General features: G+C 37.9%; 1 protein-coding gene across 3 annotated transcripts in view; it reads right to left on the minus strand.

Moving 5' to 3' along the window:
• Nucleotides 1-17,508, minus strand: part of ascc3 (activating signal cointegrator 1 complex subunit 3) — a 251,362-nt gene that overhangs the window by 135,291 nt on the left and 98,563 nt on the right. For all 3 annotated transcript variants that reach the window (XM_023330521.1, XM_023330523.1, XM_023330522.1), the window contains exons 9-10: nt 13,578-13,781; nt 12,627-12,767 (exon numbers count right to left, since the gene is read on the minus strand). In XM_023330521.1, coding sequence (XP_023186289.1) covers nt 12,627-12,767; nt 13,578-13,781 — 345 coding nt within the window. The remainder of the gene's footprint in view (nt 1-12,626; nt 12,768-13,577; nt 13,782-17,508) is intronic.

Raw genomic sequence — 17,508 nt, forward strand, 5'->3', positions numbered from 1 at the left:
ACTGGTGCACATGGGCATACATTATAGACTTTATGCAAAGAGTTCATTGTAGAGGCAAATAAAATCAATCAAGAAAAAAGTCCTTACTGAATATCATCTCATGGATTCTGAACTAAATGCGTCAAAGACCGGGAGCTGACAGCGTGTTGAAGCGTTATGGACCGGACGCTTTGGAGCGCTAGGAAGCTCATTCCAAACCTTTGTTTGAAATGGTTTTTAATCTCAGTCTCCAGTACAGACCAGAGAAAACTAAACACAATGCAATGTTGCAGGGTTTCCCCCAGAAAACTTACTAACCCCAGTGGTCACCAGCGGCCTACTGTGTTTTTGTATTAAAAGATGTTAAGTAGAGAGAAAATGTAAAAATATTACTGGGTAATTACATGTTATGTAAAACATCGCCAGTGAAACGCTAGTTAAACCCACAACTAACCTTAAAAAAAACTAATAAAAAAAATCTAATTAAAATGAATATCAATTATTTGCACTTCTGTTTAATCCAAATTAAGTCAGCGGCTTCATAAGGCCACCCCAGGCCTTCAGGGGCCCCATAAATGCTAATATTTTAACACAGACCACGGATACATAAATGTAACATTTGTTTATTGAGATTATCAATGCTGCTAAATTTGATTTAATGGTTTCAGCACACATAAATTAAAAGATTTTAAATTGTTTAACATTTATATGCAAGATCTTAAGGAGCTGGCAAGTTTACTTTCTAAAAGTTCAAAGAACAATATTCATTGTTAAATTGTTTTGCTACCATCGGCACAATCTGATGCTATGAGTTTAATATTTGAGTTTGAGTTTGTTTGCTCATAAAATGAGTAAACTGTGAGTATAACTTATTGCTTTTTAGGTTGGCCAATTAAACTAGTACCCCTCTCCCATATTTCACTAAATTTAACACAGAAGCTTTTAGATGTGTGGATGTTTTTAGCAACAAAAGGGGCCCCTAAGTCAAATTCTGCTCAAGGCCTCATACAGCCTTGGACTGGCCCTGTATGATGAGTTAAATTCACTGCACTGCGCAAAGATGCACAACAAACGGGAGATTTAATTCAATGCTGGTAATGAGGCTTTAGTAGCTCTTCCTTTTCGTGTCTGTTGAGGTTTTAATAAGAGGACACAGAAACTATTTTGGTTGGTCGAGTTTGTGAGACGAGTTTCTCTGATCTCCGCGCGGCCGCGCATTTTAACTCTGGTTGACTAAGTGGACAAAACATTTAATATGGTTTGATGCTTCATTTAATTGGAAAAATAATAATAAAATAATATAAAACCAACGTGATGCGTGACAGCGAGGCTAGCGTGAAAGCTCCTCACCGGGCTGAACCTGCACGATGAGGTTAGCGCTGGTTCGTTAACCACTAACGCAAAGGCCAACAGGGAACACATACATAAACTTAATCAGCGCAGACAGAGCCGGGCGCTGGAAGCATGTTGTAATGGAAAAGCTGCACAAAATTCTTTGTCCACAAATATAAATAATTCTCTACAAGTTATTTCTGCGGAAACTGCACAGCCAGAGCTAACGCGGTGGGGTTTAAACTCCTACCTTGATCAAAAACTCTGTAAAGAAACATAATTCCTCACAGGGGGTTGATGTAAATATCCATAGAGGTCAGCAGCTTGTGTCCAGTTTGAGTGAAAGGAGGCGCACGCGATCCGCGCTAAGGTAAACTTAAGACATCCAGCTGCTGCAACTATGTTTGCAGACAGAGACACCTTCTGTGTCTCTATCTGTGGACCTAAGGATGGCAGATGCAGTGAGATGGCAATATCTCTAATTTATGTCTTCCATAAATTAGTCTATGGACAGAAGGATGGAAGTTACAGTGACACACAGACAATTGGTGTACAGGGATTCCCCCAGAAAACTTGCTCAGCCCAGTGGTTAGGGTGCCGAGGCGGCCCACCGTGTTTTTGTATTAAAAGATGTTAAGTAGACAGGAAACACATTAACATTAACACACATTTTCTTTGGCTGACTAAGTGGACAAAGCATTTGATATGGTTTGATACATTGTTTAACAGGAAAAATAATACTACTACTTATAATAAAATAATATAAAACCAGCGTGATGGGTTGATGTAAATATCCATACAGGTCAGCAGCCTGTGTCCAGTTTGAGTGAAAGGAGGCGCGCACGATCCGTGCTGAGGTAAACTTAAGACATCCAGCTGCTGCAGCACACGAGGCAACGCGCAGAGGCACCAGCGATGTGATTGCTCTGGCTTTAAATGCATAAACTATAAACCTATCTTCTATAAACATATATTTTAGAAATTTAGGAATAAATCTGTTCTGCCAGTGAAACGCTCAGAGCTACAGAGATGCTTGCAATCCGGCTTAAAAAAAAGAATATATATAGTGATTTATTATTTTCTTCATTTATTTTCTTTTTATTTTCCTAGAAACATAAACAAGAATGGCTTAGCCTGGCAGTGGGGCTAGTAAAGCATGGCGCCAGGCCTATAATACACTGGGGGAAACCCTGCAACTTGAGCTAACTTCACTGTGGTATCAACGCATTCACAATCTGATCACCAAATTATGCCCCACCTCTTTTGTGACAACTCTCACACATACAAAAAGTGAGTCTTTCACACAGAAAAATACAAGTCTCATACCCATTCATTCATTCATTCATTCAGCCTAGTGTTAGTTCACACACATACATTTTCGACCTATCATTCAGAATAGTATGTCTGTATGCTTTGTGTGCATGCGTGATATTTTAGTTGTGTATATGTGAAATTTTAGTCTTGTGTGTGCAAGAGAGAAAAAAATGCATGCACTTGCAATCTTAGTCTTTTATGTATGCGTGTGAGAAAAAAATGGTATGCATGTGATATTTTAATAGTGAATATGTGCAATTTTAGTATTTTGTGCGTGAGAGAAAAATTGTATGTCTGTGTGATATTTTAATAGTATATATGTGCAATTTTAATATTTTGTGAGTGTGTATAAATCTTTAGTAGTGTCTGAGAGACAAAACATAGTTTTTGTCCTAAACTGTCTAAGTACTACAGCTTCCTCCCTCAGTCCAACAATGTGTGCGCATGATTGATTGTCCTGTCTGTCTCTGTGTTGCCCTGTGACGGACTGGTGACCTGCCTAGGGTGTACCCCGCCTCCCGCCCATTGACTGTTGGCAACCTCAATGGGAAAAATGGATGGATAAATATATACACTCACCGGCCACTTTATTAGGTAGTACTGGGTTGGACCCCTTTTTGTCTTCAGAACTGTCTTAATCCTTCGTGGCATAGATTCAACAAGATACTGGATATATTCCTCAGAGAGTCTGGTTCATATTGACATGATAGCATCAGGAAGTTACTGCAGATTTGTCAGCTGCCCATCCATGATGTGAATCTCCCGTTTCACCAAATCCCAAAGGTGCTTTATTGAATTTAGATCTGTGACTGTGGAGGCCATTTGAGTTCAGTGAAACCAGTCATGTCATTGTCGTGTTCAAGAAACCAGTCTGAGATGATTCATGCTTTATGACATGGCCTGTAATCCTGCTGGAAGTAGCCATCAGAATATGGGTACACTGTGGTCATAAAGGAATGGACATGGTCAGCAACAATACTCAGTTAGGCTGTGGCATTGACACGATGCTCAATTGGTACTAATGGGCCCATAGTGTGCCAGGAAAATATCCCCAACACCATTGAACCACCACCACCAGCGTGAACCGTTGATACAAGGCAGGACAGAACCATGCTATAATGCTTACATGTTGTTGATGCCAAATATCAACAACATACAGTACAGACCAAAAGTTTGGACACACCTTTTAATTCAATGAGTTTCCTTTATTTTCATGACTATTGACATTGTAGATTCACACTGAAGGCATCAAAACTATGAATAACACATGTGGAAATATGCACTAAACAAAAAAGTGTAAAACAACTGAAAATACCCCTTATATTCTAGTTTCTTCAAAGTAGCAACCTTTTGCTGTGATTACTGCTTTGCACACACTCTGCATTTTCTTGATGAGCTTCAAGAGGTCGTCACCTGAAATGGTTTTCACTTCATAGGTGTGCCCTGTCAGGTTAATAAGTGGGATTTATTGCCTTATAAATAGTCATGAAAATAAAGAAAACCCATTGAATTAGAAGGCGTGTCCAAACTTTTGGTCTGTACTGTATATATATATATATATATATATATATATATATATATATATATATATATATATATATATATATATATTGTTGTTGCGCAACACCCCCCCCCCTCCTTTCTGTCTCTACTCTCTCACTCTCTACTTCCTCTTCTGAGAGGGGAGATGTGCTACCAGCTCTCCTTCTAACGGGTTAATTGAGTTTCCTAAATCTGCTGGGATTTACCCTGTCCAGAACTGAAGTAAACTCTGTTTAAGCTGGTTTCGAGAAACGATTCGCCTGGTTTCTGACGGCCAACATCCAGGTGTCCCACCCTTCTTCCCCCTGTGAATTAGCCAGACTGAGCAGCCTACAGCCAACTAGTTTCACAGAGCACACCTGTTAACGGTCGCTCGTTCTCTATTTTACAACTTGCATTTGTTATTGAACCAGGTAGGTTTTAGTAACTCGGGCGAGTCCCAAGGATGTTGTTTTAAATTTGGGCTACCAGCAACCTATAAAACATTTTCCACTTCTTCCTCTCCAGAATCAAACATCATAGCTATTTTACAACCATCAAAGAACTTTAAGGTGACTCGTTAACTGAATGTCCACAACATCTTTTAGATTTTCTTTATGCTAAATATTTTATTAGTAAAGTATTTTTGCAAGGGTCAGTACAGCTTAATCCAGTAGCAGAAATAATCAAATAAGTAAAATCAATCATCTAGTCTATCTTTCCCTACTGCTGACACTGAGAACTAAAAAAGGGAACCTTTGAGAGAGACGGACGGAGTTTGGCGTTTCGAACCCCAGACCTGGCTTGATGATGAAGAAGGTGTTGCAGCAGGAGGAAGATGTTGATCGGCGAAGGCAGGGATCTCTGTAGGTCTGATGAGCTTCTTCTCCGCATGGATGGTGAGGTCACACAGGACTTGATGCTGGCAGGAAAAAAGGCACCAGTTCTTCTTCTTTGTCTTTGCCTTTGTCTTCATCTTTGTCTTTGGGGTCTGAACCCAGCCGATGAGAGAAGTGTGATTCGAAGCCACAGGTTGCAGGGCTGACGGGTTGGTCCCCATGGCAGGACAGTCTTCGGCTCCGTGGCCCCGGCTCTTCTTCAGCTGCAGAGTTCTTTGTCCATCTCGATCTTGGCTCGAAGCTGCCAGGAGGATCCAACGAACGGTTCCTCTTTTGCACCCACCTTTTATAGGGTTTATCCACCTTTTGGTGCGTTTTCATTGGCTGTCTGCTTAGACAGATGATCTCATATCCATCACTGTCTTACAGACATTATGTCCTGATGTCTGTGCTAATGTCTCAGAGTTGCTCAACCTCCTGTCCATTGCCTGCACAACCTTTCACCTACTCTCTAAATAAGGCGTTGATCATCTCTGCTCTCCTGTTAGTTCCCCTTTTTCCCTTCCTTTCACCTTTCACCTACCATCTACCTCCAACATATCAGTGATGTTTAATTGCAGTTACACCTTTTACACCATTTCAAGTTCAATGTCAAAATCACATTTATATCACATTTATTTTCTTTAGCTTCCCTGATTTAGCATTCATTTATAATTTTATAACCATAACTTATATCACATTTATTTTCTTCAGCTTCTCTGATTTATCATTCATTTATGATTTTATAACCATAACTTATTAATTATACTTATTATAATCCTAATGTGAGTTATTACAGATGTTTTTCTGAAAAGAAACCAAGAATAATACATGATTCTAATTATTTGATGCCAAAGTTACAGTTACTTGTTTTTCTTGTAACTGTTCCCACAAATGTTCGTGTAAATATTATTACAAGTAAACCAATATTAATATAAGTATTTTACTTTGAATCTTATCAAATTACTCAAAATGTTTTAGATTTCATTCTTTAAAACTTTCATGATTTAAAATAAGAAATAGTCTCAGCTATTTTTTATAAATCTGCAGGCTGGAACTTACTTCCTCTTTTTCCAGGAAACCTGCTTTTCCTGTTTAATGACTCTCTCTGACTGACTATGATTTCTTATAATTAAATAGAGAAAAGTAGAATTAAAGCAAAGTTTGCATGAGACAAAAACAACACACACAACCAGATTTATTTTATTGACACTTAAGTCTACTGTTGGGCCTTGATGTCACTTGAGTGATTCAATTTAAAGATAACTTTATTTATTATTACTGTTAAACTAAAATCTCCAGCATGGGGAAGTGGGATGAGTTCGGATTTTCTTGACAATATATATATATATATATCATTCAAATGTCGCAGCAGAAATCGAGACTCATCAGACCAGGCAACAATTTTCCAATTTTCTATTGTTCAATTTTGGTGAGCCTGTGTGAATTGTAGCCTCAGTTTCCTGTTCTTAGCTGACAGGACCAGTGTGGTCTTATGCCTCATAGTTGGACGTGTTGTGCGTTCAGAGACACTCTTCTGTATAGTTTTCTTAACTCACATATTGTTGTTTTGAGTTATTTACAGATTCTGAATGTGTCTGAGCTTTCCAATGATGTCAAACCCATGGAAATAAAAAAAAAATTAGTAGTTCTTTACTACCAAGTGTTGTGTGCATTAATAGTATTTAAGTCTATTTGTGATTTAGAAGCACAATTAAAGAAAAATAGACTTGAGTTGCTAGGACTACCAGGATTTTGAGAAATTCCTATCTCTACCAAGAGGGGCCAGATTGGGTATCTTCCTAGAGCTACCGAGAGGGGCCAAACTGGGTTATTAGCATCCAAATGTGGCCAAGCTGACGACTCTGAATGGTCTAATTAGCATCCATGTAGATGAGCAGGGGGGAGGAGAGCCAAACTCACTACATCAACTTTCACGCTCAAAACACAGCAGTTAAAGTCACCTTCTCCCCACTCCCCAATTCAACATTTAGGCGTATGCTCACATTTTATACATATAAAAATGGCTGCAAACAGACGTGCAATTGCACTGTCTCTCTTAATTTTAAAAAATTTCAGTGGATAATTATGTAAATGGAATAGAAGATAATTTATTTTTAAGATTTTTTACTCAATTTTTACCATTTGCATGTGAAAAAGGCAGAATTTTGTGTTTCATAGACTCAAGTGTGCTCACCAAAGTGTTTAATGTAAACATTTTCATCAAATCCAAGGTTCTTTATTGCATTTACATTTTTATCAACCCTGATGGAATTGAGTTACAGAGACCAATACCTTTACCCAAGCAATTCAGAAATGTTCTTCTGACATTTTTACTGTACCAGCTTACATCTTATTCAGGCCCAAAAACTGGATACAGTTATCTGTCGATGATAGGCAGAATGTATCTAAAGGAGAATTTAAAGTTCAACACAGGGCTAACACAGAAACACACCAAGATGGCTACTTAGATGTACTAAATCAAGGTATTTTGAATATTATTAATATTTATGCTTTAGCACTGCTAGAGGAAGTCCAAACACTAGGGCACGAGAGAACGCAAACTCTACAGAATAAATCCAAGGCTACGATTCAAACTGGAGATCTTTTTTTCCAAGGAGACATTGGTAATTACCACACCGCTGTGCTGCTTCTGTGTAACTTTGTATTTATTGATATTGTACATGAAAAATGTTTGAAATGTATCTTTGTTCAATGCATTTGTCATTTTTTTTCACAAGTGAATTGGATAAAATACACAGCAATCTTCAGCATAAGATAGCTCATCTTCTCCACAAGTTGAAAAAAATTGCATTTCCTTTCCCACTTATAACACATTGGCATGTGATGTACAAGATATTGAGAGTGGATTTGCACACATCTGCCACAGGTTCCCAAAATTTCAGGAGAATTGGGGTAAATTCACCCCAGCCCTCTTTAGCCCACGTTAATACTCTTTTTCATTTGCCTAGAAAATTTGGTTGATTTAGGGAGGTGTGAATGTGTACTCAAACTCTAATGCGGACCAAAGAAGTGAACTCTGGTCCTCCTAAAAGCCTAGGTCTCGGTTCAGCTGAAGTGAACTGTAGTGCGGTTTGAATGTATACGTGAATGCCAAGTGGTCCCGAGACCGCTCCAAAAGCAGGAAACGCACTACAGCAGAGGGTACTTGTGTGAAAAACAACATTCTCCATAGTTTGATGCCTCATCCCCGACTCATGCTGAGCAGATTTTGTTGGATGTTTATTTTGTCTTTGGGTAAATGTGAAAAAACAAACACTGTTCAACAACAGCTAAAATCTGAGGCCACCCCACTTTTGCTTACATTTTACATTGAAAGGATGTAGATGACCTGCATGGAACAAGTACTCTTAGTTTTCCTGCTAATTACTCTCTGATTCCAACTGAACACACCTGGAAGATGGCAGCTAACATCCTTTCATCGACATCATTAAATTGACTTTTCACCATAGTGTGCTGTAAAACCCCAGTCCTCTATTGCAATTTCAGAGAAGAAATTATAGAAAAGACCATAACCATCCACCAGTCACTACAACAGCTTATTACTAAATAATTAATATAGGCTAGTGGACAGACATTTCTGCCTATAGTACACATTTAAAATCAATTAAATGGTGCAGTTGTTGTTGCTTGTTAGGTTAACAACTGACCTAACAAAACGTATGCAGTAGATCATGAACAGTTTATTAGCTGATAATTTAACCACTAAGAAAAGACATTTAATTTTGTTGTAAAGTTTGCAAAAAAAAAAAGCCGTAAACAAAGGATGCAAAATATACAAAGTTTTAGAGCGCATCTGCTATTAAACTGGTTAACATGTTGTTTAAAAAAGAAAACTGAGAGTCAAGACAAGATACTAGAGCGACAAAACTTAGAAAACAACATCAGGATTTGTTGTAAGAATTACCATGCAAAGAGAAACTATGCATGGGACTTGAAATATACTGCATTTGGTGAGCAGGGGGGAGGAGAGCCAAACTCACTACATCAACTTTCACGCTGATTGTCCTTGGAACAGGATAGTAATGGCCGTATTTACATAACAAAGGCGCCTCTTCACACCCTCTCTTGGAGGGCCAAACTGGCCCCTCTTTGGTAGCTCTAGGGACAGGGCCAAACTGGCCCCTCTCTGGTACCTGGACGAAGATTCCCATTTTGGGAATCTTTGGTAGTTCTAGTGTTAGCAGAAACAAAAAATCATTTTTCCTTTCTCAGCAGCTATGACTTCGCTTCCTCTGGTCATATAATATTCCTGGATTTGTTTTCTTTCTGGTATCTGCAGCTCTTCTTTTGAGTGACTTGGTTTTAAGCCAGTTTTCCATTATTACTTTTAACACAATCCTTTGGTAAACTTACTGTAGCGTCGCACTTTGAGCTCATGTTACAGCAAATAAACGGTCGTTTACATGCAATACTTCACGGAGCACTAGGGGGCGCCAGCGGACCACCAATGGTCCAGGAATCACAGTTTGAGAAAGAGTGCTCTATGGGCATGGAGGGAGGAGGGATTCTGAAAATCCCAGGATGTCAGATAAAGATGGAGAAAGATAGTTACTGGAATGCAGTATGTTAGCTAATCGCTCGTCCATGATAAGAGCCCTCCTAAATGAGGTCTGTGAAATTGTGTGTGTGTGATCCCCATGAGAGTACACTTACAATTAAACAAATGTGAGAAAATATCATAGCACTCCAAACTGCTCTTTTCTTCTGTTTAGTGGATGACGTGAAATATTGAAGAGTGGGAAGGATAATAAATGTTTGCATTATCCTTCATAAAGCTGTTCAGAATGGCAGCCTCAGCTGTGCGTGCATTCATACACTGATATAAAGATTGCTAAGTAATGTAGATGAAGATAAGTACCTGGACCCCAAAGTGAGGTTGCAGTTCTCATTGAAATTCAAACAACACATTTAGACTGGACAATAAAATTCCCATTTCCTCAGCAATTCTGCAAGATAAAGATCTAGTCCACTGTTCAACAGCCAGGACAAAAGTCACAGTACTGAGTCAAAATTGAAAGCCTTAGATTACGCTTTCACAGGGAGAAGGAGGACTGTGATTTCTCAATAGATGGTGCTAGAGCGTGTGCTCCAGTACCCTTTTTTAAAAATGTAACCTACTACCTCAGTCTACCTCTTCACAGGTGATGTCTGGGTTTCCATGTGATATTTCACAGGTATGCCAACTATGACAGAGCTTTCAGAATCTCAGGGAGAAATCTAGTCCACTCCTGGCACTCTGCCTCTGAAGTACGTTTTTACTTCCATGATGATATCTGGCACAGCATGCAGACCAGATGTAAACTTGAGTTTTAATCAGATCTTAGTGTGGGCACAGAGATATACCTCAGTAGTTCATTTTCACTGAATGAACATTATTGAGAAACATTATTAAGACACATTATTGTTTCTTCATTAAACATTATTGTTTAATAAAGAAAATGGATGTCCATTTTTGTCATTTCTGGTATTAAAAACATGTTCAGGCAGATCTGTCCACACAACAAATTGCAGAGAGCAAACAATATTGTATATCTGAATGACAACATTTTACTGCGTTGTTCCTTTTTCTGTTTTTTAAGTATTTTGTAGTTATTTTCACCATTTTCACATTCCTTGTTTCAAATAAGCAATAATATTCTGTAAAACCATCCAATCACTGAATTGTATGCAGTGATTGGATGCATACGTACAGTGCAGTGCCAGAATGCATTGTATGCTAGAATGATCTAGCTTTCAGTTTCAGTAGTTTTTCAGGACTAAAATGAAGGTTGTAATACAAAAGAAGGGTACCAATCGAGCAAGTCAGCATAAAGCAGCATAAAGTAAATATAGATTTTACTATGTCAAAACAGAGGCGTTTCTGCCTGCCTATCAAAGGCATGGTTGCTCCAGCCTCTGAACTGAGATGAGGAACCTCAGTCCTACACATGTTGCCTCGAAGCTCTACCAAGAACACTTTCTTGATAATTTGGTGACACTCTGTCTTCGTCATTTTGTTTTAAACTACCAAATTTGTCAATAATTGCCCTTAGCAATGTATTTTTTTATCCATTCTCAAATTAAACGTATTGTTACACAATCCTCCAATGTATAATGTTGGAGTTTTTGCAGCTTTATCACCCTTTTAAACTGTGCAAGTCGTTAAACATGACATCATATTCTAAAATGAACACCAAAAGGGCAAGACAGATGAAAATATATGAAATGTAGGGAACTTTAAGAAATACAAGAGCATAAAAAGTTAGAAGATTAGGGCACATATCTTAGCAAGTTTCAACATACTTGTTGAGATATGTGGACAGAGATTTTAGACTTAATCATTTTGTAGAAATGTGCTGAAACCAACACGTTAAAATGATGAGATCACAGAAACAAAGTGAAAGAGGCTAAATAAAGAGATAGTGGTGTGCCATAGCGCTTCAGTCTGACTAATCATTCTCCTTGAGAAACCTTTTCAAATGTCTTTATAAAAAGGCAACTTTAAAACACCTCAAGATGAACTGGAATTCGTCCCATTTCATTCACAGACACCAAACTGAGCCCCCTTTCTTTTGAATTCATAAGTCTCATAAGGCTTATAAATGTCGTGTCTAAGCTGTGCAATCATTCAAGTTAAACTCCTTTGGATAGGTAGATATGCACAATTTCCCATCCACCTCAACAATATTCCAGGCTGAATAAACAGAAATTAATTTTGCCCCTTCAATTTTACTGAAGGGGTAAGGGAGTAAAGACATGGCTTTCCTCTCTTCATTAAAATGAAGACAAGATGTCTTGGCATCTTCATAAAGAATTCATTGTTTTAACAAATTCATAAACTGAGTTTACAAATAAATAAACCCTCTATATTTTTATTATCATAGTTAATGTTTTTTTATATTCTTACCACTTTTAGGACTTTTGTGTGACAGAAGATGGAGTGGGAAGCCATCTGTTCTTTGCACTTCCCTTGTCCATTATTATTGAAGATTTTTATCTTTTGAGAATGACAACAGACTTATGTGTTCACTAGGTAATTAGAACACTCAGCCGCTACGTGACGTTTTGGCATTTATCACAGCATACTGAAGGAAATGGCCACAATGAAGAAAAACAAAAGGCTTGCTTAAATTGGTAGCAGACTGGATATTGTTCATTACGTCACATCCTGTAAAGGGATCACACCGCCAGATATCCAGTGTGCGCAACACAGAGCTAAGCTTAAAATAAACATATTTGCATTTAACTAGCATTTGACTTCTAAAAAAACCAACTATGTGAATGAAATAAGATGAATTTATGTTTGTAATTAATCCATAGTTCAAACATTTTGTCACTGACACCTTATGATTTTAAGATGGCTTTTTAATATTTTTACATCTTTACCAAAGAAGCAATCCTTATAAATTCATCCTCCACCTCATCAAAGTCATATAATGTTAAAGTGTCCAAGCTTTCAGAGCAACTTCAGCTGCCCATGCTTTCATGTAGGAGGCTTTTCTTTCTGGTTATTTTGTGTAGGGGTTTGTTTAAATAACAGCCAAGGAAAAAGACGAACAGATGGTCTGAAACTGTGTGGGTCTATGACAGTGTATTTACCTGTGTTCGAAGGATCTCTCCTTTGGTTAACTGCATGTCTCCAGTGAGTTCTTTAACAATGATGCCCAGAGGTTCCAATCGCTTGCTGAAGTAATTGGTCATCTCAGCTGCCAAGGCCTTCATTGGAGCCACATATACTATCTGCAGAGAGAGGAAGGGAGAGAGGTGTGGAAATAAATAGGATACATGTAAGAGAATGCTAAGGTGAGGAAGGTAGAAAATGGAGGTAGAAGCTGGAAAGACACTGTGGTGATAATTGAGCAAAGAGAGGTAGGATCATTTGTTTCCTGGCAACCGGTACAAATCACAGTTCATGGAGAAATACTAAGACAGTTGCTTGCATGTATGAAAAGTGACTATGTAATAAGAGTGTAAGATCTAAATATGAAGAACAAAACTCTTGGATGAGTTTGAATAAAAAATATCAATGGAAGAATATTTTAGAGGTCCAACACTGTGGGTTTCTGTGAAAACATAAGATTTATAGTCGCTAACTTTATCGTTACAGGCCCAACTTACATTGAAATTGTTCATTTATTGTGCAGCTCTCTGAACTAAGAATCTATGTTGTAAAAAATAACAAAACCTCACCTACAGTATATCAAATAGTATTTGAGCTGTACTTCATTAGATTTAAATGTAATAAGACTGAGCTGGGCTGAAGTAATACATAATGCTAACCATTGCGTTGAAATGGATTTTTTGGATTATATTAGTTGGATTTAAAGATATTAGCCAAACTTTGGGGTTAGTTCCAGTTTGTCTGAATTTCCTCTGAAACTTAGGAAATGAGTTCACTTCTGACCCCACCATTCCCACTTACTGTAATGACATCTTACACCTGATTTAGGAGTCAGCTCCTAAATCACAGCATGATCACAGCATGATTCCTAAGAGAAAAACTAAAACAATATATTCCTGATGTTTTAGTGAGCAATATGAGAGTCAGACCTTAAATTCATCCTTTTTGATAATGCCACCAGGCTGTATGTGCTGACGGATCTCATGCAGGACTGTCAGCATGGCGATGTTGGTCTTGCCAGCGCCAGTCGGAGCGCAGATCAGAAGGTTTTCATTGGTGTTGTAGGCAGTCTCAAACACTAGAGACTGGATCCTGTTCAGACGCTTCATTCCCTTGAACACCAACTGTCCGACCTGAGCATGAAAATTTAGCAGAAGGATTAATAGAAGGGACTGGATCATTTGTGACTCAGAAAGAAAAATAAATAAATAATCAATTTTTAAGATGATGACAATCATGATGATGATGGAACATTCTATTAGGAAAAAATAAGATCAATATAGTTATTTTCCTATCAAACCTTCAGTTGTCATTGAAAGTGAAAAACATCATGTCTTTGTTGAGCAGTTTCCACAGATCAGTTACTTCTTAATTTAAATGTAAATTAATAATTTTTCCAATCTAAAATACTAAAATAATTTTTTTCATCTTAAATATCATTTAAAATGGTGAATGAGCAGGGAATGTCCAAGCAAAAAAAAACACGGTTCAATGACAGTCACTCACACAGCTGAGTGGTGGTTAGCCAGTTTCCATTGGCAACTAGATCTGGGCCAGGATCAACATTTTTTGTGAAAATGCCCCCATAGCCAGCCACCATTCAGTGATAAACCCACCCTCTAGAGTTTACCATAGTGATTCTGGTGAAGTAAAATGCAGACAAGTAATTTATGACAGTGTCACTGTCTGAGCTAAAATGTGTCTGAAGTGACTGTGCAGTGAGTGGGGTATCAAAAAGCACAAAGAGAAAAAAAGTGTATATGTTTGATCAGCTGTCACTCAAACTGCCCTCCATCTGGCTTCACTATGGCAACAGAGTGTGGGTGATGGCCCTCAAACTTACCCTGCCTCTGATAAGCACAGAGTGCCACACACACACAATACTGTAAAAACACAAGCAAACAAGGTTCCTTCATTCCATTATGGAAAACACATCTCCCACTCAGACTGGAATGTGGAGGCCAACTTAATGTATAAAATATTCAGTTACAGTTAAAACTTATTTGTTTAATTAGTCATTTAATAAGTGCATTTGTTGAGGTTCAGGTAGCATTATTATATTTCAGGTAGGTAATTTCATAATGTTTTATTGTGAATAAGTATTTTATTTGAAGTTTGTATGTTTTATAGCTTAATTGGCCACTTTGCAATTTATGCAAATGAGAGGTGCTGCGCTGGAGCGTTAACAAAGGATAGAGAATAGAGAAGGGCAGGTGCCACAAGACCAACAGAGCCACACAGTTTTTCAACCGTAGTTTGTGGAGGTTAGCTAAGAACCAATTGCTCTTGTAAAAGAATTACGCAAAAACTGTGGAATAAATTTTTGTTTTGCATCTTTACATTGGAGCTGTGTAAGTTTATATTTTCTTCAAACACAAAAGTAAAATCAGCAAAATTAATGTTGTGGCAACACATTTCGTTGAAAAACCTTAGCTCTTTGGCTTGGGTTGATGAGGAGGCTAAGTGAACAGCAAAGGCTGAGAAATGCAACAATGAGATTAATCCATTCGACAGCGTATCTAATGCATCTTTCTCAAAACAAAGTCATAAGAGCTCTTCTGAACATGGTTCTTGTGAAACATCGTCTGCATCCTCCACAGGAATGAAAGCAGAGTTGGAATGAGCTAAGCTGTTGGTTCAGGCATCATATTGAAACAGAGACACTTACTCTTAGGAAAGAGAGGCTAAACTCAAACCTGAAAAGGAGGAGCTAGAAATACAAACAGCTCTAGTAGCAAATGAGGAAAAGATCAAGATCCTATCAGAATATGAAGGTTGTGCATCCAAGAAATTCAGTTGTGCATCCAAACCGGATGGAATGAACTCCTATGTGACAGCGCACAGAGCTGAAGATTTGTTTGCTCAGCAGCAGTAAAATAGTCCTTTCCCAACGCAAGAGAGTAAAGTATGGAATAATAATGTTCTTCAAATCATGCATCAAACACACGCTATTACCTCTCAGCCATCACAGACACCAAGTGCTCTGCAGGATGTAGTCGAAGTGCTAACAAAGCAGGAGAAGTTGGCAGCATTGCCCCCTCAGAACATTTCCGTTTTTAAAGGAGACCCATTACAGTATCGGCTATTCGTTTGGGCATTTGAACATGGTGTGGAGGATAAAACAGAAAGCGATAAAGATCGGTTGTACTTCATGGAACAGTACACAAGTGGACAGCCATGAGAATTGATAAGAAGTTGTCATATGGAACCTACGTGTGGATATAATGAAGCTAAGAGACCTTTGGAAAAGCACTTTGGAAATGCCTACAAGGTATCGGTGGCATACATTAACAAGGCTCTTGGTTGGCCAACCATCAAGTCTGACGACGGAGAGGTTCTTCATGCATTCTGCCTGTCTGAAATGTATCCTGAACAGTAAATGATTACATGTGTTTTACTTAGCATTTTTTCTTTGAATGTAATAATGTTTGAGATTTTAAATATGATCTTTCAGCTGAAAATCCAAAAGAAGTGGCTGTAGTGGGCGATGTGAGAATTTGAGCATAGTATGTGATAAACAGGGGGGAAATGTTAGAACTGTAAATATATTTTATCCAATATATACTCAAAATTAACTTTAAGGACTGTGAGATTCTTTGTATTATTCTCCTATGTGTGTTCTTGTGAGAGATATCTGCAGGAAACTGATAAGCGTGCTAGATTGGAAGCACATACCAGCCACTCTGGAGACAAAACTAAGAACTGCTCTTAGTAAAACACCAAAAGGCTAAAGGGTCAAAGCAGAGAGACACGGGAACTGTTTTGAGACCTCGACAGGAGATTCATCGTATAGAAAGAATTATGACTGTGTGTTAGCAGCTGGGTTTTGTTTCCCTTCACCGCTTATGCAAATAGGCCAATGTAAATTAGGATGTCATGATTGCAAAATAAAGGAGGAGAAGCAAGAGAGGATTCTCAGAGTGAGTTTGGAGACTGTGAAAATCAGACCCTCCTCTCTGCTCTCCTTGCGAGTAAAATCCAATTCATTTGTCTCTCTCTTCTTTTGTCTATTTTAAGGCTGTAAACCTGATAGGTGGATAATGCATGCTTGTGGAATCTTGGACTGCCACAGTCTGTTATTATCTATGTTTAAAAGTGAGTAGAGCTGGTTACATTTCCTTAAGTAATTTTTGTGAAAAGAATTTACTTAAGAGTTGGTTTACTGCACTGTACTGTTTTCTTTTACTTGAGTAACATTTTTATTCTTAGCTGAGAAGATTTCTTTTGCATTTACAGAAATAGACTTCAGAAATTGGAAACCTTAGATTTCCGTAACATATGAGCTAATGTTAATGCAAATTTGCGCATATTACTCAACATTTTCATCATACATGAAAACTGTTTATATCCTTATTGTTTATTTTGTAATAATAAACATGGTTATTTTGTTTGAAATGTTACATAAAGGTTTGTTTATGTATTTATATTAAAGTAAAAGCTTGTTCAGTCTTCCCCTCATCCCCCGAAATAAGCCAATGCCCCACCTGCTAAACTCCACTGGAGCTGGGGCTGATGTGAACACAGTCTGGTATTTTTGAACTGATACCTGACCCAGTTATTGGGTCAGTAAAGCTATTTCTTCTCTGGTATCCATCACTGGTTGCTAACCAGTGATGGATAATACTGGTTAGGTCTGATCAGTGGTGGGAAGTAACGAAGTACAAGTACTTCGTTACTGTACTTAAGTACAATTTTCGTGTATCTGTACTTTACTTAAGTAGATTTAATAATGGATACTTTCTACTTTTACTCCACTACATTTAACAGTAAGTATCTGTACTTTCTACTTCACTACATTTCTATATAGCGTTTCGTTACTCATTACATCCAAGACGCATTTCAGTTTTTTGATTTGTTCGT

This window comes from Xiphophorus maculatus, chromosome 3 (assembly GCF_002775205.1).
Source record: "Xiphophorus maculatus strain JP 163 A chromosome 3, X_maculatus-5.0-male, whole genome shotgun sequence".
Taxonomy (NCBI): domain Eukaryota; kingdom Metazoa; phylum Chordata; class Actinopteri; order Cyprinodontiformes; family Poeciliidae; genus Xiphophorus; species Xiphophorus maculatus.